General features: G+C 38.7%; 3 protein-coding genes across 4 annotated transcripts; all 3 read right to left on the reverse strand.

Moving 5' to 3' along the window:
* Nucleotides 1-6130: 6130 nt before the first annotated feature.
* Nucleotides 6131-10793, reverse strand: LOC137606330 (histamine N-methyltransferase-like). Its single transcript, XM_068331544.1, has 7 exons — nucleotides 10752-10793; nucleotides 8412-8558; nucleotides 8043-8095; nucleotides 7538-7645; nucleotides 7137-7267; nucleotides 6800-6893; nucleotides 6131-6497 (listed from the first exon to the last, which is right to left on the reverse strand). Exons 2-7 carry the CDS (start codon nucleotides 8546-8548, stop codon nucleotides 6142-6144), a joined length of 879 nt encoding a protein of 292 aa, XP_068187645.1. The 5' UTR covers nucleotides 8549-8558; nucleotides 10752-10793; the 3' UTR covers nucleotides 6131-6141.
* A 1280-nt stretch (nucleotides 10794-12073) lies between these two features.
* On the reverse strand, nucleotides 12074-15250 carry LOC137606648 (histamine N-methyltransferase-like). 2 transcript variants are annotated; one of them, XM_068332000.1, is made up of 7 exons: nucleotides 15152-15250; nucleotides 14785-14931; nucleotides 14611-14663; nucleotides 13964-14071; nucleotides 13262-13392; nucleotides 13034-13127; nucleotides 12074-12564 (listed from the first exon to the last, which is right to left on the reverse strand). In XM_068332000.1, the coding sequence occupies exons 2-7, from the start codon at nucleotides 14919-14921 to the stop codon at nucleotides 12209-12211; spliced, it is 879 nt and encodes a 292-aa protein (XP_068188101.1). In that variant the 5' UTR covers nucleotides 14922-14931; nucleotides 15152-15250; the 3' UTR covers nucleotides 12074-12208. The 2 variants fall into 2 exon arrangements, with proteins under 2 accessions (XP_068188101.1, XP_068188103.1); XM_068332002.1 differs by having other exon boundaries at nucleotides 14785-14947; nucleotides 15152-15221.
* Nucleotides 15251-17295: 2045 nt separating this feature from the next.
* LOC137606404 (histamine N-methyltransferase-like) lies at nucleotides 17296-19839 on the reverse strand. The gene is made up of 6 exons (XM_068331652.1): nucleotides 19703-19839; nucleotides 19559-19611; nucleotides 19017-19124; nucleotides 18564-18694; nucleotides 17742-17835; nucleotides 17296-17651 (listed from the first exon to the last, which is right to left on the reverse strand). Exons 1-6 carry the CDS (start codon nucleotides 19837-19839, stop codon nucleotides 17296-17298), a joined length of 879 nt encoding a protein of 292 aa, XP_068187753.1.
* Between the last annotated feature and the right edge of the window lie 1557 nt (nucleotides 19840-21396).

A 21396-nucleotide genomic window follows, 5' to 3' on the forward strand; every position in this document is an offset into this window, starting at 1 on the left:
ACGGTACTCAACAGGAAATGTCTTATCCAATCATCAGTTTGTCAATTTTACTGATGGTCAGTTAGTTAAAGTGTCACCGAGCTCAAAATTACAATCATGTATAAATGTGCTCTATAGAGTCTTTGTTTTTACCAGATCCACTTCCAACTCCAATGACATTCAGATTGGATTTTCCAGTCACAATCCTGAGAAAAATAAACAGAAAAATGTGTTGAATCTTCATAAGAGTCATCAGGTTATCAGTTTTCCACGTCATGGTTATCCAAATATATTTAAATCAATCCTCTGGACATGCAGAACTTTTCTTGAAGATATTTCACCTCTCATCCAAGAGGCTTATTCCAGTCATGCCTGGAAATGATTATCCCCAAGTTGTCAATGTTTGTTACATTTTGGGCTTTACATTTATCAACAATACACATAGTTATTAGAGGTAAGAAAAGTTATTATGTTCACTGTATGGACTTTGTGTTGAGACCACCATAAATCCAGATAATGGGAAACAAATGTATGAGATTAAATGTTCATCCATACAAAAGTGGAAAAACTGATATTTAATTAGTTGAACATTTTTGCCATTTCAGCATAAGCTACTAAAAACTTCGTGACACTTGGAGGATGAGTGGTGTACAGTTTGAACTACGAAAAGACAGATATGACAAACTATTAACCACAATACATATTCATGAAAATCAACGAACAAGGGGTGCTGTGCCAAAGAACGATGCATTGAACGTTTAAGTGGATCCAGACAAGCAGGTAGATCCACTCAACTCCTATCGACTTTTGATGATAGACTATCTTGTGTCTAGTGGTAAATATGTAGGAAGCAGCATAGTCACATCACAAAGTGTACAGTGTATCGTACAACATTTAACTTTGTTTTCTTCTATTCTAGTCACTAATGTGGCTCAAAAATAATTGTAGAGGATAACTTAGCCATTATGTCCAGGACCAGATTGTCGATGAAGTCCTGCATCGTCCTGCATCAATTTCAGTGCAGTGCCTCAGATAATGATGGTAACATTTTAGGTACCTGTTGCTATTGCTGATCAGATTTCTTCATCGTAATTCCATAAGTTATCTTTCAAAAATGAAAACAAGTATAAAAGTTTCATAAAATGTAACAAAATTGGCTGTCTTTAGCTGCAAAAAATACAACATTCATTATGGATTTGGCTACAATTATAAAGACAGTCTCAACCAATCACTGAAGGTCATTTTACATTGTTCATACATTGTTCAGGTATACGCTATATGTTGTGTATAATGTAATAGTGGTAGCCCTTTAATAAAACAGAGTCATCTTGAATTACCCTTTTTTTTTCTTTTAAATGAGTATGTTAAAAAAACAATGGAAGAAGACATTTTCTTCTGCCTGCTGGGATGGGTGGTTCTTGATTAATAACTGTGGGGTGCTACACCCTGACATAAACGAGAAGGGCTAATTTTAAAGTACTATAACCCTGGTGATAAATATTAAGAACAAAAATTGTTTGCACGAGGTAGCTAAATGGAATATTTATTTATTATAATCAAGTGCTGTCAGCTGGTTTGACGTGTAATTTTCTATTTTGACACGATGTTCTTGTCACAGTAAATAAAAATGCTAGAGTTAGAATATGTAAAATAATGAGTTCAAGAACTGTGTTTACTATTTGAAAGTCTAATGAGCTAAAGAGCACTCATGAATGTACTCACACACTTTGGAAGAAAAAAAACTAAAACAACTCATAATCTTCTCCTTTCTCAAAATGAAAATCTTACAAAAGGGATTAATAATAAAAACCGCGTCTTATCCAGGTCATGAAGGCTGCAGTTTGAACAAGGTAGCCCCGACACTCCTGAACCCAAAAACTTTGTAGAAGACAGATGACTCTTGAGACGATCGCTGAAGTTTGTGGTACTTTACTTAACAAAGCTCTGGGTCGTTCTCCAATACAACAAACATCAATACAAGTGGCATGAGAAGGAAAAGTTCTCATCTCAAGACAGTGGTTTGTTTACTATTCAAGACAGGCATGACGCCGCAAGACTACTTTGCAGGAATGCAATTATTAGACTCAAAGGGATAGTCTTGGAAACAGGTGGTGAATGCATAATTACCTCAAGGTCCATAAACTACATTTTCAATGGCTATGAAAATGAGCTTATTTAGCAGGTGTTGATTGTATCATGTGAAGGAATATGCAAAGACCTCAATCTACAGTTCAACAAAAGGACAAAGTATGTGTCCATCCATTCATCCATCTTCCACCGTTTATCCAGAATCGGGTCGCAGGGGCAGCAGCTTCAACAGGGAGCCCCAAACTTCCCTTTCCCTGGCCACATCCACCAGCTCTGACTGGGGGTCCCAAGGCGTTCCCAGGCCAGTGTTGAGATATAATCCCTCCACCTGGTCCTGCGTCTGCCCCGAGGTCTCCTCCCAGCTGGACGTGCCAGAAACACTTCCCTAGGGAGGCGCCCCGGAGGCATCCACACCAGATGCCCACACCACCTCAACTGACTCCACGCGAAGAAGCAGCAAGCTCTGCTCTGAGCCCCTCACGAACAGCAGTGTTCACCTTATCTCTAAGGGAGACACCAGCTATCCGCCTGAGAAAGCCCATTTCAGCCGCTTGTATCCGCAATCTCATTCTTTCGGTCATGATCCATCGCTTATGACCATAGGTGAGGGTAGGAACGAAGATTGGATGGTAGATGGAGAGCTTTGCCTCTCAGCTTAGCTCCCTCTTTGTGACAGTAGTGCAGTAAAGCGACTGTAATACCGCTCCTGCTGCCTCAATTGTCCGTCCAATCTCAAGATCTTTGTTACCTCACTCGTGAACAGGACCCCAAGATACTTAAACTCCTTCATTTGTGGAAGGACCTCATCCCCCACTCGGTGAAGGCAGTCCACCGTTTTCCTGCTGAGGAATGTGTATCCCACACACACAAAGTATATGTGTGTAGGATAAATTCTGTGAAGGGTTTCACCTAAAGCTCTTCTAACCCTAAAGGTTAAAAGGTCTAGATGATGTTTACTTCCAGTATCCTGTGCAGTGAACCTGGGCAATAAACCTGAACAACAACCCTGGGTAACAAACCTAAGGATCCGATAATGATCCAAGGGTTTAAATGCTATTCACTTATAAAAGAATCTGGACAATGAAACTGATATTCTTTCAATAGATGAATCCACTGCATATATTAACATGTAACATGATATACATATTACCATATGATATACACATTTACAATTTACAGTTTACAATCACTAAATTCGCATTTTGCAAGTACAACTACAAGCTACAAACTACACTGGTCAACCATGTTGTGTGCATGATTGTTTGTAGTCGACTGGAAGGAATGCTGATTACACAGCGTCACGGTCGTAGGCAGAATGGACCTGCGATAATGTTCCTTCACGTATTTCGGGTGAAGCAACCTATCGCTGAAGGAGCTCCCCAGCTCTCTCCAGTTTTCCTTCCATTGCTTGACTAGTCTCTCGGTTGAGGTCAGAAGCTCCCCCATCCAGACCATAAACAGTGTGGACAAAGCTTCAACTTCCTGACACGTTACAAACTTTACAGAATCTTTTCAGGCCAGACTGCAAGACTTATTAAATAGTCTCACCAAACCTTCACCACCACTAGTACTTTGTCTCCTTGATGAATGACTCTTGCTTTGATTGCTTGTAACCATCAGCTGCCTGTGGAGTTCCGTAGCTCAACCATGACCTGTAGGAGTTCTTCAACCTGAGCAAAATAACTTAACCATCATCTGGACCACTTTCAGGTGACTTCAACATCCCTGGGGTGGAGTCCTGGGTTCCAACAGCTCTCACTATGACTTAACAACTTTGACAACCATGTCCTGGATGAATGAGAATCCTGACAGATATTTTGACAATCATTTCTCATATTATGACAAGATAGTTTGTTCCTACAAATAAATATTTCATGTAATCCCAAGACACTGTAATATGTCATGTTTTGGCAATTGGGATGGGCAGATCTTGATTGAGCTAGAACAAATAAGTACAGGCCAAATTTGTTGAATTTGGTAAATTTATTGCTACATGCTATCGAAGCTAATTAAAAAAAACATATCACACACTTTGATCAAACGCTACTACACACTGAAACTAGGTCATTTTCCATTTCAACAGGAAAACTTTAGTTGTGGTAAATGCCATGAATGTTTTGAGTGGTATTTAGAAGTGACAGAACCAGGAGGACATCTGATGATTTTATACAGCAAATGTATGTACCTGCAGATGCCACTGATTTACTTGTAGCTTAAGTCTTCATGACAACCAGAATGGTGGTTTGTGACCAGTTCTTAGAACTATTCCATGGCTTACTGTCTTAGTTATCAGTTAAATGCTGGTGTTCATATATTAAGCATGGGAAGGTTTCAGGTCAAACATATTTCTTATCCTTTACTCGGTTATGAACCATCTCACACCCTTAGGTCCTCTACAACGGGTCTGCTCTCTGTCCACAGACTCAAAACTAAACATGATGAAGCGGTGTCCAGTTTTTGTGCTTTTTTCAATACTGAAAAAAACTGTACCTGAAATCAATTTAAATACCAGAATACTCAAACCAGATCAGTGACATTAAATGGTACTTCCATTCATCAATGCAAACATTGAAAATGTTTTAGTTCTAAATACTAAAAGTATTACACCCTACAACGGGATGTCAGCCAAGTCTTTTTACTGAAACAATTGATTCAGGCAAAGGAAGGCAAACATTTTTATCGTTAATCCTGGGGCTGCATCAGTTTAGTCTGACTGCTTTGAATGAAAGTAAATCCTTCTTTATCATTTTTCTCAGTCTTCTGCAGAGAAAAAAACTTGTTTTTTTCAGCCATATAATTCATTCAAGGTAGCAGGTTCTAAATTAATTTCTCACCATTTTCAATGTTTTAAACAAATTGATGTTTTTCTGATTTGACGTGTTAATAATTATCATAATTTGACCACATTTTGATGACTTATCCCTACATTTTGCCAATTTTAGGGTAAACGTCTTAGCTTGATGCTGCTTTTAGTTGCATCTTTTTTGGAGAAATGGTCAGACCTTTTGACATACTGCACCTCTTCTACTGCACATTGTTTGCAACACTCATGATACACCAGATTTTATTTGCTTTTGAGAAAACTCTTGACATGTGAGAAACATATCAACATATGGACTGTTGACATGTCCACATGAGAGAAAAATGGGGGAAAAAATCACCTGCCAATGGTTAATTTTGATGGAAAGAAATTATCTTACTGAAATATAGTCCCATTAGAAGACCAGATGAGGATTTAAAAGCAGGTGATTTTCTTCAATGAAGATTTTGGACAGACCATCTCTGCTGAAGTCTCTGGCATTGGTGTTTTTTAGTTTCTCATGATGTAAATGGAAAACCTCTTGCATTGTCCTTATGCCGAATACGGGATGTCCATATGAGCTTAATGACTATCTACCAGTCACTCAGACTTCCCACATGGAGATAAAATGTTCAGTTAATCTCCCCCAATGCGGAAAAACAATGACTTTATTTTGCATGAATTTATCACCTCATATCAATGTAAGAAAATCTGCTACAGGAACGGAGGCGATGGCAATGGGACACCTTATCCTGTGGTAAATATTTAATCTGATCCAAAAGACAAACCTGTTTGATGGAGCCTCCTGGTAGCCAGTAGTTGCTCTGATGTGTTGAACCCAACAATGTGGGACAAACAGTTCATCTCCCTTCATTGACCTTCAATCCCATCTTTCTCCTTATCATTGATGAAAGGAGAATTGCCCATGTGAGACACTAAGACCCGATTTGAAGGAACACTGAGTTCTGAGTGTTATTTCTGCAGTTATATGGGGGCAGTGGTACATTGAACTCACAATTGAGTAATATTGCTGTGTTCAAACACATGCCTTGAGTGGCCTCTGCACTGAAACATCCAAACCAACACTGGATATTGTAATTTCTTTTTGTTCTCCAGTAGTTTTGGGCATTTTTTGTACAAGCTGGTGATAGGAGACCCTATTTGCGTCTGTTGCTATGAGCTACAAAAAATTTGTACAGTCTGGCTGTAACTCTAAGATTCTTCTTGGTTACAAAATGAACAAACTCATAAGATGTTTACGTTTGTCATCAGTTTTAATTGAGATTATCTACAATTATCACTTCTGAGTTGTAGTTAAACAAAATCTTGTTTTCAGTTTCCTTGCTGCATTCCAAGCGGAGAAACTCCATGATCTCAGCTTGTAGCTCTGGTGATGCTGACTTCCTGAAGTTCATCACCTGAGTGAGAAAGTCTAGCAGCAGCTCCCCTCTCTCATTCCCTTTGGTGAAACACTCTGTGATGTCGGTTTCAGATGGCAGCTCATAGCTCTGGTAGCTCAGGCCCTTAGAATCCAGCAATCTTTTGATGTCTTCACTGGTCACACAGTTCACTTCTGCGTTAAACAACACCTTGCTGTAGGTCTTCCCCAGTTTTCCCCAACCACTGTCACCTGAAATAGATGACATGAAAACATTACTAAGAGTATATAGCTGTTGACTCTTTATTTACATAAGCACAACAAAATTCATAGATTTAAAATTCATGTAAAATGCTAATACTAGTTTGGCAGTCGAATTTGTCAAAGAAGCAAACACTCAAAGGAATTATGAAAAATAGTACGCCAAGCAAAAAGCAGCTTTTTCTTGACGTACAAAAGCATCCGTATACTCACTTCAAGTATTTATGTATGTGGCACAGTGAATCCAAGAGAAGAAATGTTCTAATAATTTCAGATGAGATGCGTTCACTTACCGGTCACTTGATTGATTAGGAGCTTGCCGTTCCTGTCCAGGAGACTGTGGTAGAAGCTGATGGTGGCTCCTGCATCTTTCACACAGTACAGCATCTGTCAAATTCAACACAGACGCAGAGCTGGTAACTCTGTGTTAGATAAGGGATCTTATACATTGCACCACTGTGGCAGAAACCAATTATGGGATGCACAGCTTCAGGACTAGTTGTGTCTCTTTTGCAGTTTGGAAGACTTGTAGAGGCACATTGAACTGTGATGGACAGATTGATGAGGGGGACCAGGTACACCCACTTTGGTTTAGGCATTAAAAAAAACACACTGTGTGACGACACTGACCTGAATCATGTGAATAAAGTCGACCTTCTTGGCCGTCTGTCTCTCCTTCCACTGATCCTGGAACTCTTGGGCAGTCATCTCGTTCCAGCTATATGTGATGTAACCTAATCCTGGAGTCTGAGACACGAAACCTGCAATCAATAGACACAGTCATCTGTATTTCTGTTTCGTGTGGTGTTGTGGTCTTTACATTTTGATGTTGACAGTCATGGAAGAAGTAAGAACTCCAGGATCCATGGTTCAGTCCACCCCAAACTTTATATGATCAGTAAGAGTCTGACCCGGAAGATCCATAATGAATTTAATTAATTTATTGTTAACAAGGTGTTCACTTCACTATTCTTGTGTGCTACTTTGGCTGACCTGAGATATGAGTGTACGTATATAAAGGCAATAAATACTTCTGTAGTCATGCAGCTGCTGAGGGTTGGGCTCCACCACCTCATTGTGCACCATCATCTGAGGATAATTCTGATGGAGCACGGAGAGCATCTTGAGGTCAAGCTCACCTACAGGCAGCAAGTATGGAAAAATAAAATGTTGATCTACATTTTTCACTGCAACAAAATAGTACAATAGAAGAAGAGTGGCAGAGCATTTTTAGTCATTTTACTGATCATTAGAGCATCCGAGCATCACTAGATTTAAAGATATGGGTTGAATGGAGAATTATAACATTCTTTTGCAGTCATACCTGATAGTCATAGTAGCCTGTTTGCTACACTGCCAGTTTTACTATAACAAGACTTCAACACTCAGATGTGTGTTTAAAAGCTTGTGTTTTTACATTACTTTTTCACATTTAAAAAGACCCAAATGCATTTCTTTAAATTTTACTAGATTAAAGTGAGTCATGCCACTGAACTCCAGTTAAGTTCAGCATTAAATGCAGTTTGGCATTCTTACCAGATCCACTTCCAACTCCGATGACATTTAGAAGGGACTTTCCTTTTACAATCCTGAAAAGAGAAAAGAAGAACGCTTTGTCTGGAAATTCACATCCTGCAATCTGCCAGATGTGTATCACATCTTTTGCCTTTTTCTGGTAAACCTTGCCTTTAACATGCATTGTGAGAGACGCTCTGATCATAGAATTATTCAAGAAAAACACAGAATTGTAAAATGCAAGCACAAAAGTGACCCCACAATCCACGTCAACATCAGTTGTATCACTGGTGGTGGGTTCATGGTGCAGCAGTCAGTCAACAAGCAGCGTTATACATTCCCATAGTAAGACTTATATGGCTGACAAAGAAAGTGAGTCTGGATGATTACCTGGCCAGTACATCTGGCAGCCTAATGTCCATGAAGTCTTTCAAGCACTGATAGCCAGTAGAACACTCCAGAAAAGCCTTAAAGGATTGCAGGTACTTGGCAGGATCAAGGTACAGACTCTTCAGTGGAGAACCCATCTTTAGCTACCTGTCGGACATCAACACAGATGAGATTAAGGTAATTGGAATAATTCAATTACTGTACCTTGAAATAAGTATATGTATATATATATATACACAGGTGCTGGTCATATGGAATATCAAGAAAAAAATTATTTCAGTAATTCCATTGAAAAGGTAAAAATGTATTTTATTCATTCATCATGGGTTTCTCTGTTAAAACGCTTTGAAATGTCTGCTGATTAGCGCTATATAAATTGATTCATACATTCATTACACACAGACTGCATATAAAATTTTATTTCTCTTAATTTTGATGATCTTACCTGAATATTAATGAAAATCCCAAAACAAGTAGACTACTACTTGTTTCGGGATTTTCAAAACAAGTGGTAGTTATGACTACTACTACAAGTAGTAGTAGTCATAAATTTACAATATTGTGAAAGGTTCATGTGCATATATGGTACATTTGACAATAAAGTTGACTATGACTATATTGAAGGCACCTGGTGCCACACTTGAATCAGCTAGTTAACTCAGAACACCTGCACAGGCCTTTAAATGGTCTCATTCTAGTTCTGCAAGTGACATATACACTGTAACAAATTGCTGTAATTTCTACAGTAAAATTTTACAGTATCTTCTTGTTTTGTCGTTTTACAATTTTTAACTATACCACAATGCATCTTGGGTCGAAACTAATTACAGTAACTTACTGCATGCATACCCTGTAACATACTGTAAAATTTACAACAAGTTGTATTCTGGCATGTAGATGATACGTATTACAGGTAAATACTGTTAATATTCAAATTTGGAAAAAGGCGGTTTGAACGAGTAACTTCACCAGAGAGAGGAGCGGACATCACTATAGTGATGTCCAAATGAGGCCTCATGGGGTTTCGAACACTTTAGGACAATTGTGTTGAAAACTTTCATTACTATGCATTTTTATCGTATTATTATGCAATTTCCTCCGGGATTAATAAAGTATCTATCTATCTATCTATCTATCTATCTATCTATCTATCTATCTATCTATCTATCTATCTATCTATCTATCTATCTATCTATCTATCTATCTATCTATCTATCTATCTATCTATCTATCTATCTATCTATCTATCTATCTATCTATCTATCTATCTATCTATCTATCTATCTATCTATCTATCTATCTATCTATCTATCTATCTATCTATCTATCTATCTATCTATCTATCTATCTATCTATCTATCTATCTATCTATCTATCTATCTATCTATCTATCTATCTATCTATCTATCTATCTATCTATCTATCTATCTATCTATCTATCTATCTATCTATCTATCTATCTATCTATCTATCTATCTATCTATCTATCTATCTATCTATCTATCTATCTATCTATCTACTTTGAGTCCCATTCATGGAGAACGTTTGCGTCCTCTGCTGGCAGGGTGGCTGAACTGCAGCCACACAACGGTCAACAAAGCAGTCCCTTGAGGTTTCCTGTATTGCATACATTTCTGGATGAAAGGGAATATAACTGAATTTTATGTTAATCCTTGCTTGCTATATCGTAGCCATACATTTCGTTGGAAATTTATTTATGATTATTGATGCTTGCAGTGTTCAAAAAAGCTATAAGACGTATAGATTACATGTTTGTGCATGTTTATGTAATATAAAGATATGCAAATGTGTTTGTGTGTAATTTAGGTAAAAGGATTAGAAAAAAAAATTATATATCAGTTGTGAATGGAATTACTGAAATAAACCTTTTCATGATATTGTAATTATATGACCATCTCTCCGCGGTAAATCTCGATTGACGCGCTGACGTGCTTTTAGCACGTGACGCTAAAACGTGGCGTTCATTGGTTAACAGCCACGAGGCGGGAGGCGGATCTAGACACCTGAATGACTTGAATCTCTCCGGTAAACCAGGAAGAAGGTTTCTATTTGGACGGATTTTGAACCGCTTTCTGTGGTGTTTAAAGTTAATGTTGTGTACATTTACAGTAAGTGTCTCTTTCAGCAGCTAAAAAAAAAGAAGAAAAGTAATATAACGATTTGTCAAAACTAAAATATTTAAATCCGGGTCAGCAGCGTGACATCATCCATAAAGCCTGTGGTTCTTATTCAGCCAAAGGAAGGAAAGCAGTGTGAACTCATCCTGAGGTTCTTGAGCTCAGACAAACGTAATCAAAAACGGTGAAAAATGTCACTTACATGTACTGGATGTGTAGATGTACAGTATGTCTGGAGAAATCCGCAGTCAACCATAAAGCCCTCCCACAGCTTTGTGTCTGTCCAATCAGAGAGCACTTTAAATAATGTCCTGTGGGGACTTTCTGAACATGCACTGTTAATAACAGGCAGGAATATAATGACACCCCAGCTGATTGTTCAAGAAATCACACAAAATATTTTCTAAAATGTGAGGAGGACAGCATTGATACCAATTCAAGACCCATTCAGGTCCTTAGAATTAAATTCATTTAATTTTTCCTTGCAGTGAACCCCCGTGATTTCTGTTTCATGCCAGCTCAGCCGGATGTTCTGGTCTATCACCTCACATATCTCAAAGGCATCCCAACAGTGCTGTTGTTTTGTGAATCTGATCTTGGTGACAGATGAGAATTCTGAATTTTCTCCAGTGGGGGAAATTATTTTTTTAATCCTTCATGCAACCCCAAGTCACTGTAAGATGTCCCGTTCTACCTCTTGGGATGGGTTTTAGTTGTGTAGCTCAAAAGCAAAACCGAATGCAGACAGTGTAATTGGCAGGCAGTGCAGTGTACGGATTTTATGGTAATTTTATTGAAAAAATTCTAAACTGTCAACCATGGGGAAAATAAACCTTCACAAAAAGCACAAGAAACTAGAGTACAGCTATAAGAGCTATAATTAGTGAGGAGAATAAAAACCGATGAACAATTATGTTTCTTATCAAGTAAAACCCTAATGTCTTTTATCACTTTCACGGCAGCAATCTTACTATGCTTTTCTTTTGAAACCTGACTGATATTCTGATAAAATTGTGTTTGGAATTAAAACCTCTCAATCACTCACATGAGCTTTGAGAATTTTGGCCAACAGATAGATTAGATATTGGTCTGTAAAGGTAGTCCTCAACCTATGAACACTATTGCTTCCGATAGGCTGTTCATAAGCTGAATTGTTCATAAGTCATTATCAATTTTCAATATATAATAGGGGTGGCACGGTAGCATGTGGGTAGCATCGTTGTCTCACAGCACGTAGGTTATGGATTCGTCTCATGTTTGATTGGTTCTTTCTGGGTTGTCCGGCATCTTGCCACCTCTAAAAAATCAGTTCAGTAAAGGTGACTAAAAGATGTCTCTGTGACCCACAAGTTATTCGCCCATGATGGATGGACTGCAGTGCTACGAAGTGTCTCCACAAAGTATCTCATCCCAATCTGTGGAATATACAGTATGTAAAGAAAATTTTACATAAAACAAATGCAAATGAAATAACCACAGTGTGCAACTTTTAAATTATCATTTTATTTAATGCAAAAGGTAATCCAATACCCAAATGTTGTCCTCTTACATTCATCAATCTAATTATCTAGAATTAAGGATGCAACTACATCGTCTGACAAATAGAAGTGTCCCCTTAACCAGGTTTGTTGATGCCATCTTTTTATTTGATACCACTTGTTAAATGAGCTGATCTAGAACTAAGAGTTCAAAGTTGATTTTCAAAGTAACTTTTCCGTCAGACTCCACACTACAGTCTGGGCGTCGAAGAAATTTCATCACCCCAGCTTTTAGCTCAGGTGAGGCTGTCTTACCAAAGTGATACGAATTAGTGAGAAAATCGAGCAGCATCTCCCCATTCTCATCCCCCTCAGTGAAAATGTCTGTGATATCCAGATCAGATGGTAGGATGTAGCTCTTGTAGCTCACTCCCTTGGAGTCCAGCAGCTTTTTGATTTTACCAGTAGACGGGTTAGTTTCTCCAGGACAGAGCTGGTTCTTGTAGGCTTCACGCATCCTAACTGAACCACTGTCACCTGAAAAGATTAAATGAGAGCGGGATATAGAGTCCACAGCCAACCAACTAACTTGAAATCTTCGAGGGGTGTGGTTTGGAACCAAAAGCAATACACCAGAGAAGCAGTCCAAAATCAAAGTTTTAGTACAATACCGAGTCCAAAAATGGGTATTCAGAAGATCAGGCAGACAAATCGGACAAGGAACAGGTGAGCAGGCAGAATTCAGGAAGCAAGCAAAATGAGCAAACTAATCGCAAGAATGGGAAAGCTGGAGATGAAAACAATTTACCAACAATTAGGCACAGGGTGAGCCTGTAGGAGTAACTTATGTGCAGGCCTGATTAGGATGATTGCAGCTGTGGACACAGGTACACGAAGTTGGGATGATGATGTGGGTGTGGAGAGGAAAAGTACTGGGGGCAGGAGGGAAACTGGAACTGGAGTTGTGACAAAATTAGATTGAATGTTAAGCTATGTTTTGACTTACAAGATGCTAGTGTGATGAGAAGCTTCCCATTCTTGTTGAGGAGACTCTGGTAGAAGCTGATGACGCCCTCAAGATCCACCACATAATACAGCACCTGTTGATTTCAGTACAAATAAGAAGGTAATTCAGTGCTACAAAGAAATTTCAATGGGATTAACTGATGACCACCATGAAAAAGGAGAAAGATGCATTAGATTTACTTCATGCAATTATGATGGTAATACCAACCTGGAACATGTGAATTAAGTCCATCTTTTTATTTATCTTTTTCTCTTTCCATTGCTTTTGAAACTCTTGGAGAGTCATCTCATTCCAGTGAAACTGAATGTAATCCAAACCTGGAGTCTGAGACACCAGATCTGCATCAACAGATGAAAGGTTGAGTGAGTGGATGTGTTCTGACAAAGTTACAATGTTACTTATCATAATCTAGGAAGTTGCTCCATATGATGTTGCTTGGTTCAAACAGTAACTGATGAAACGTGGAACGCTATTATAATATTAGAGAAACAGTATATCAATATTATTTTATCAACAATAATGTATCATAAATATTAAGTGATTATGGAGATGTAAAACCATGTTACAGAGATTAAAACAGTTTTGGGTTTAGAATTACAGTATCAATCAATGAAAATTGCTTTCCTACACTCCGCTTGTATCCAATCAGAACAATGATGGTAAAAAATTTCAATCACATGTTCTTTTTTTTTTTTTACAAAATCTATCTTTGCATGTCCATGGAGTTCGCTGTCTCAGTTCACCACTCCATTTGTGTAAGGACAGAATTAAAATGTGTTCTCTGTATCAAAAATCAAGCAATATCCTTTAATGGCTCTTAAATTTAATATATAATCACATTTTGGATAGCATATGGAGTTCTGCAGTAAAACTATTTTTGTTAATGTATGATAGATTGTAGCACAGTACCTCTGTAGATACGCAGAGGCTGGGGGTCAGGCTCCACCACTTCATTATCCACTGTCACATGAGGGTAATTCTGATGGAGTGTGGAAAACAATTGGAGGTCGACGTCACCTACAGGCACCAACACACCTTTTAGTATCAGCTATGTCTTCTGAATAAAATTTTGATCCACGTTCCCCACTATACCTATTTGCATCCTATTCAATCGTAAAAACTGACTAGGAACTTTTGTCTGCAACTCCAGACAAAGAGTTGACTGGACAAATGCAAGACTGAAAGTTAAATTCTCTGGACATTTGGAGTGGGTTATATGTCTTCATCAAAATCACATAAAACCTCTCATTAACACCCTTATTCACTTTTTAAAAGCCAATACGGTAACTGCTGAGTCAAAGATCTTAAAATTTCACTCAAGCCAAGTCCACCTCCGTCATTACGATATATGCACCTCTGGGATCCCAGCCTTGTGACTGTCAGCAAACAGATCAAGAGATCAAGAGACTTCTTCAGTTCTGAAGAAGTCTTGGATGAGAGACAAAACGTCTACAAGAACTTTCTTAATGTCCAGTCAATTGACTTAAACAGCTTTGGATAACATATTAAAACAGGCATTGGCCAGTCAGAGTCTGACGGGTAGCATCTCTTCTTACCAGTCCCACTTCCAACTCCAAGCACATTTAGTTGAGACTTTCCCTTGACAATGCTGAGGAAAGAACAGAAAAATAGATCTGATAGTCTCATATACTGTTTCTTTATGTTATATTGAAGTCAAGCACCATCAATCATCTTACATGGCAATGCAAAAGTCAAGTATAGTGGATTACCTAGGCAATAAATCTGGCAGCAGATTGTCCATAAACTCCTGCATACCCTGATAAACTATAGAACACTCCTTGTAACGCTTGAATGATGCCATGTATCTGTCACTATCAGTGATCAGACTCTTCAGAGGAGACGCCATGGCTCGTTGCCTGTATCAATCACAATCTGTGAAAATCGGTGTGACATGTCTATTCACTGTCAAAAAAATTAAGTATGGCCATTTAAATATTAAAATTCAGGTCATTGATAAGCATACAGGGAGTCATCTTGGTACCAGCACTACCAAAATCTTTGAAAGGGAAATTTAAAATGTTATCCTGTGACCTGTGGATATTTGAAGACTATCAAAATGTATTTCTTGCAACTTACTTAGGCGTTGAATGAGTGTCAATGCTGTAGTCTTTAGAACAACTTCTAGCAGTCTTCTCTCTCCTTCCACCCTCTTTGGCTTTTCCCTGTTGTTCAGGGTTGCCCAGACCTTTATATGTATGTGTCTTTTCCAGCTCTGTCCAACCTCTTACTGTCCACCTTTGATCTTTTCTTACCTTCATTTGTGTTTTCTAAAGAAAGATTAACCCAACTTCTCTAGGAATGGGCTCCAGGGTCTCAGAAGTGGGACAGATTCTTTTACTAATTTTTTTGTTGCCATGGCTATGCAGGGTAGGATAAAAGAAAAAACTCAAATAGCAGAGAATTGTGTATAAAATGTGACTCATTTCACTATTTAATCATACTCATTAATTATGGTTCTCCGTAGATCTTGCAGAAAGGTTGGCTCAATCTCTGGGCATGTACAAGTGGTTATAATTAAACAGATGAGAGAAAGACAACACACCAATGGTAGGAATCTCTATCTTAGGATCCTCAGTTTCTCGTATAAAGAATTCCTAGAAGTTTTATTATTTTTGACAGGTGGTCTCAGCCTTTTCTCTGTTGAGTCGATTGACGTCTATATAAGTCATGAAACACAGCATCATTTTAACATTAACAATCCCGAGAGGCCTGGTAGCACAGGAGGTAGTGCGATTGCCTCACAAGGTTCCTGGTTCGAGACCTTTCTATAGGAAGTTTGTATGCACTCCATGTGTCTGATTGATTGCCTTTAACTTAAAACCTATGTCATAAGACTATCTTTGTGTGTTTTTCATCATAAGGGGTGTGCATTGTGTGCAGAATATCTGTTCAAAACATCAAACTATGGAAGCTTCTTCCTCACTGTATTATCTCATCCACCTGTGTGTGTCACTCTTGTGCTACCTGCTAGAACTCCCCTGGAGGCCATGAGCCAGTGAGAATCTATAGATTCTGCATCATTGTTTAAACTGCAGGGCTCAAAATGTGTGGAAAAAAGTAGAGGCTTATATGTCGGAATGTACGATACAACAATATCTGGGTCTGTTGATTTAGCCCAAATCCTGACAACGTCCATCTTGGGTAATAAGTTGCAAGCAAAATGAATGAGACACTAGACGTTACAATCAGATGGTGTCTGAACATCCTGCAACAAAGGACCAGGGTTAGGCTGCACATTTCCAGATACGATTAACAAGAATACAATCACAATAATGTCATATTATTATTTGAGGACTCTGTCATTTGATTTGTTGAAACTCAGCAAGATCTCTCATGGATCATTAAATAGTCACAAAAAGCTAGAAAACCGAAGTTTAGTTAAGTCACTGGGCTGGTTAGATGATAAATCTTTGTCCCACGCCCAGTGGATTGGCAGCGGCACCAACTGTAGATCAGCACTAGTACAATTGTGTTTATGTGAGCTATATCCTGCTGGTTAAACACAGTTGGATGTACTCACCCTGGAGCAATTTTTTGCCAGAAAGCCACACAGAGAGCCATGAGAAATCACATTGTTCTCAACTTATATAATTTGTCAATCTTTAAACCAAAAGATTTTTAATTTTTTACAGCAGCAGGCAGCACAGGCTTTCTCAGGTGGTGCAACAGTGATTGCCAAATTTTATCATGTGGATGTCTTTAAGCCAGGACTCTTGACGTACATTGATATAAATATTATGACATGCAGATTTTTGTTATACAATTTCCTGTTCATGTTAAAACATTAATATTTTGGTCTGTTACCACGCCTACCAACCTACAATTCTCCAACGTTTTAAAACTCTATCTACTTACTACTATATTTCTTGCATACAGTGACCGCTGTTGAACATCTCCTGAAGAATTTGAGAAGTCACAGAACCTCAATCATCTCATGATGGAGGGACTCTCTCTACAAAGTAATTCATACCAATTTGTGAAACACACAGTATGGTAAGAAAATTTAACATGAAACAAAGGCAAATGAGATAACCATAGTATGCAACTTTTAAATGATCATTTTATTTAAGGCAAAAGGTAGTCCAATGCACAAATGCTGTCCTCTTACATCAATCAGTCTACCTATTTAGAATTAAATACAAAGGACACCACTACAGTGTCTGAAAAAGCGTCTCCTTAACCAGGTTTGTTGATGCCATCTTTTGATTTAATATCGTTCTTTAAATCAGCTGATCTAGAACTAAGAGTTCAAAGTTGTTTTTAAAATTAACTTTTCCATCAGACTCCACGCTACAGTCTGGGCGTCGAAGAAATTCCATCACCCCAGCTTTTAGATCAGGTGAGGCTGTCTTGCCAAAGTGATACGAATTAGTGAGAAAATCGAGCAGCATCTCCCCATTCTCATCCCCCTCAGTGAAAATGTCTGTGATATCCAGATCAGATGGCAGGATGTAGCTCTGGTAGCTCACTCCCTTGGAGTCCAGCAGATTTTTGATATTTCCTGTAGACAAATTAGTTTCTCCAGGGCAGAGCTGGTTCTTGTAGGCTTCTCGCATCCTTACTGAACCACTGTCACCTGAAAAGGAGACATGAAAACAGGATATGGAGTCCACAGCCAACCACCCAACCTGACATTGGATGGAATGTCAGGCTATATTTGACTTACAAGATAATAGTGTGATGAGAAGCTTTCCATTCTTGTTGAGGAGACTCTGGTAAAAGCTGATGGTGCTCTCAAGATCGACTGCAAAATACAGCACCTGTTGATTTCACCACAGATAAAGTCAAAATCAGCTTTAATGTCAAGTGTGCCATATATACACGACATACAGCACAGATGAAATTTCAGTCCTCTCTGACCCATGGTAAACAGGCAGTACAACACAGACAGTACAACAGGCAGGACAACACAGGTAGTACAACACAGACAGTACAACAGGCACGGCACCACAGGTAGTACAACACAGGCAGTACAACACAGGCAGTACAACATAGGCAGTACAACACAGGCAGTACAACAGGCACGGCACCACAGGTAGTACAACACAGGCAGTACAACACAGGCAGTACAACATAGGCAGTACAACACAGGTAGCACAACACAGGCAGTACAACATAGGCAGTACAACACAGGCAGTACAACACAGGCAGGACTACACAGGCAGGACAACACAGGCAGTACAAGCAGGACAACACAAACAGTACAATAGGCAGTACAACACAGATGGCACAGCAGACAGTACAGCATGAAGTATTGGATGAAACAAAAGGGATGGTAAACATCTCTATACACTCTTTAATCCCGTAGGCAAAGTGACGTGTGTGTAGTCCCTGAGTTGATGAGGGGAGAGAGATAGTTGATTTCAGTACAAATAACAAGGTAATTCAGTGCTACAAAGAAATTTCAATGGGATTAACTGCTGACCACCATGAAAAAAGACAAAGATGCAACAGATATACTTCATACAATTACGATGGTAATACCAACCTGGAACATGTGAATTAAGTCCACCTTCTTGTTTATCTTTTTCTCTTTCCATTGCTTCTGAAACTCTTCAAGAGTCATCTCATTCCAGTGAAATTGTATGTAATCTAAACTTGGAGTCTCAGACACCAAATCTGCATCAATAGAGGTAGAGTTGCAAACATTTAAGGCAACAGTTTTGACTTTTGAAAAAATTGTTTTCCCATACGCTACTTGCACTCAATTAATGGTAAAAAAAAAAAAATCATCCCCAGGAAGTTCCATGTCTCATTTCGACAATCAGTTTACCACTCCATTTGTGTAAGGACAGAGTTTAAATGTGTTCACTGTATCAAAAATCAGAAACATAGGAAAAACCTTTATTGACTCCTAAATTAATTATATAATCATATTTTGAATGGCATATGGAGTTTTGAAGTAAAACTATTTGTGGTAATGTACGATAGATTGTAATACCTCTGTAGATACGCAGTGTTTGGGAGTCAGGCTCCACCACTTCACTATCCACTGTCACATGAGGGTATTTCTGATGCAGTACGGAGAACATTTGTAGGTCGATGTCACCTACAACCACCAATACACTTTTTAAATTCAACAGCCTTATGAATAAAAGTTTGATCTACTTTCCCCACTACACCTATCTGCTTTCTATTCAATCGTCTGCAACTCAAGTTAAAGACTGATCTGATGACTAGACAGATTCAGAATTGAAGGTTTCACTTCCAACCCTCAATTATTTTGTTGGATGTTAATACTGGACGTTGATACTCCCAGTAATTCTTTTAAATTTTAAAATCTGTTACTGTAACTGCTGATCATGCTAAATCTTAAAATTTCTGATTGTGTGCTATTGTATATAGAGTGGTGATGGGGGGGAGGTAAATGTGCAGATTAATGTGCACCAATTGACTTTGAAGAACTTGCAGTACTATTTTTGTAGTCAGATATTAAACAAGGCAATGGGCAGTCAACATCCTACAGTTAACTTTTCTTCTTACCAGTTCCACTTCCAACTCCAATCACATTTAGTTGAGACTTTCCGTTAACAATGCTGATGGGAGAACAGAAAAATTGTCCATTTTAAAGTTAAGCAGCATAACTCATCTTACATCACAAGCCATAAATCAAGTGTGGAGGATTACCTAGCGAATAAATCTGGCACCAGATTTTCCATGAACTTCTGCATTCCCTGATAACCGACAGAACACTCCTTGTAACGTTTGAACGATTCTGTGTATCTGTCACTCTCAGTGATCAGTCTCTTCAGAGGAGATGCCATGGCTCGTTGTCTGTATCAATCACATATCAGTTAAAATAAGTGTGACAGAGTATGTAGTGAAACCACGATGTTGTGAAACAGCAGTTCTTGAAGCGCGAGTACACGAGGGATTACTGTACATCATGTCTCGGCTTAAGTCGTGTCTCCTGAGACCAAATAACCTCGTAGTGTGAGGTATATTTGTCCTCTAGTACCATAATGGAATCTATCTTTTAGAATGAAGGAAGAGCAGGAAGAGGGAGGGGTTACTGTCGGTGAGAGGCCAAGTTGTTATCGGAGAGATCATTGCGTTTTTTTTACCGATACCAGTATCCTCACTCAGCTTGTGCTTTTTGCCAATTTTCTTGAGTACTAGCTTAAGCTTTATCAGACATGATAAATAGTAAAGAATCCAAAAGGGTACGAAGCCTGACATTGTGGGATGCTCACATCGACGCATGCAAGAACAACATAGGAAAGATAAGTGTTGAAGGTGCGTGAACGCAGCGGTGCTCCTGAGCAGGAGTTGTGGCAGAAAGAAGGACTACAGTAGTCGGATATGGCAGCGAGCAGTTGTTCAATTCTACGAATGTTCATAAGTCAGATATTTGTATCTTGAGGACTACCGTTACACTTCATGCCACTGGCTAATTCATGCCATTGATAAGCATGCAGAGAGACATCTTGGTAACAGCAATACCAGATTCTTGGTAAGGTAAATTAAAATGTTATCCTGTGACCTGTGGATATTTGAAAACCATTAAAATATATTTCTTGCAACTTACTTACATGTTTATTGGGCGTAAATGCTGTCGTTTTTAGAACAGCTTTTAGCAGCTCTTCTCTCTCTCCTCCCTCACACTTTGGCTTTTCTTAGTCGTTCCCGCCAGCCAGACTTTTATACTTCTGAGTCTTTTCCAGCTTTGTCCAACCTCTTACTGTCCACCCTTGATCCTCTCTATCATTTAGTAGTTCAATCTGAAGAAAGCTTAATCCAATCCAGATGGGACAGATGATTATGCCTGCATTATTTTTTTGTTGCTGTAATTGTCCAAGGCAGGATAAAAAACTGAAGTAGCAGAGAATTGTGCTCGTGTTGTGTTCTAGCACTAAAACATGAGTCAATTCTTGATTTCCTCATACTCATTGTTTATAGTGCTCTGTAGATCTTACAGAAGGATAGGCTCACGCTCTGGCCATGTACCAGTGGTTATAATTAAATAGACGAGGCACAGACAACAGACAAATGGGAGGAATCTTTATCTTAGTATTAACTGTTTGTCATATAAAAAATTATAGAAGTTTTAGTATTTTTGACAAATGGTCAAAGCATTTTCTCTGTTGAGCCAATTTAAGTCTATTTAAGTCATGAAACACAACATCATTTAAACATTAACATTCACAATCCTAGGTTGGTGCAGTGGGTAGAGCTGTCGCCTCACCTACTTGTCCATAGGTGTGTGTGAGAGAGTGGTTGGTGGTCAGTGATGCACTGGTGATACATCTGGAGTGTACCCTTCCTTTTGCCCATCTTCGCCAGGGATAGGCTCAAGCCCACAGAAAAGCGGTTGTAGACAA

The sequence above is a fragment of the Antennarius striatus genome, chromosome 13 (assembly GCF_040054535.1).
Source record: "Antennarius striatus isolate MH-2024 chromosome 13, ASM4005453v1, whole genome shotgun sequence".
NCBI lineage: Eukaryota > Metazoa > Chordata > Actinopteri > Lophiiformes > Antennariidae > Antennarius > Antennarius striatus.

Bases quoted from the DNA above. Each gene is read 5' to 3' on its own strand.
- LOC137606330 (XM_068331544.1), bottom strand. From the start codon at position 8,548: ATGGGTTCTCCACTGAAGAGTCTGTACCTTGATCCTGCCAAGTACCTG. The intron at 7,268-7,537 runs GTATTTATTGCC...TATTGATTGCAG, and splicing joins GCAGCTGCATGACTACAGAA to GTTTCGTGTCTCAGACTCCA. The intron at 6,894-7,136 runs GTCAGTGTCGTC...TGAATTTGACAG, and splicing joins ACTTTATTCACATGATTCAG to ATGCTGTACTGTGTGAAAGA.
- LOC137606648 (XM_068332000.1), bottom strand. From the start codon at position 14,921: ATGGCGTCTCCTCTGAAGAGTCTGATCACTGATAGTGACAGATACATG. The intron at 14,664-14,784 runs GTAATCCACTAT...TTCTTTCCTCAG, and splicing joins CTGCCAGATTTATTGCCTAG to CATTGTCAAGGGAAAGTCTC. The intron at 13,393-13,963 runs GTACTGTGCTAC...CTGTTGATGCAG, and splicing joins GCCTCTGCGTATCTACAGAG to ATCTGGTGTCTCAGACTCCA.
- LOC137606404 (XM_068331652.1), bottom strand. From the start codon at position 19,839: ATGGCATCTCCTCTGAAGAGACTGATCACTGAGAGTGACAGATACACA. The intron at 19,612-19,702 runs GTAATCCTCCAC...TTCTCCCATCAG, and splicing joins GTGCCAGATTTATTCGCTAG to CATTGTTAACGGAAAGTCTC. The intron at 17,652-17,741 runs GTAAGTCAAATA...TCTCCTTTTCAG, and splicing joins TCTCATCACACTATTATCTT to GTGACAGTGGTTCAGTAAGG.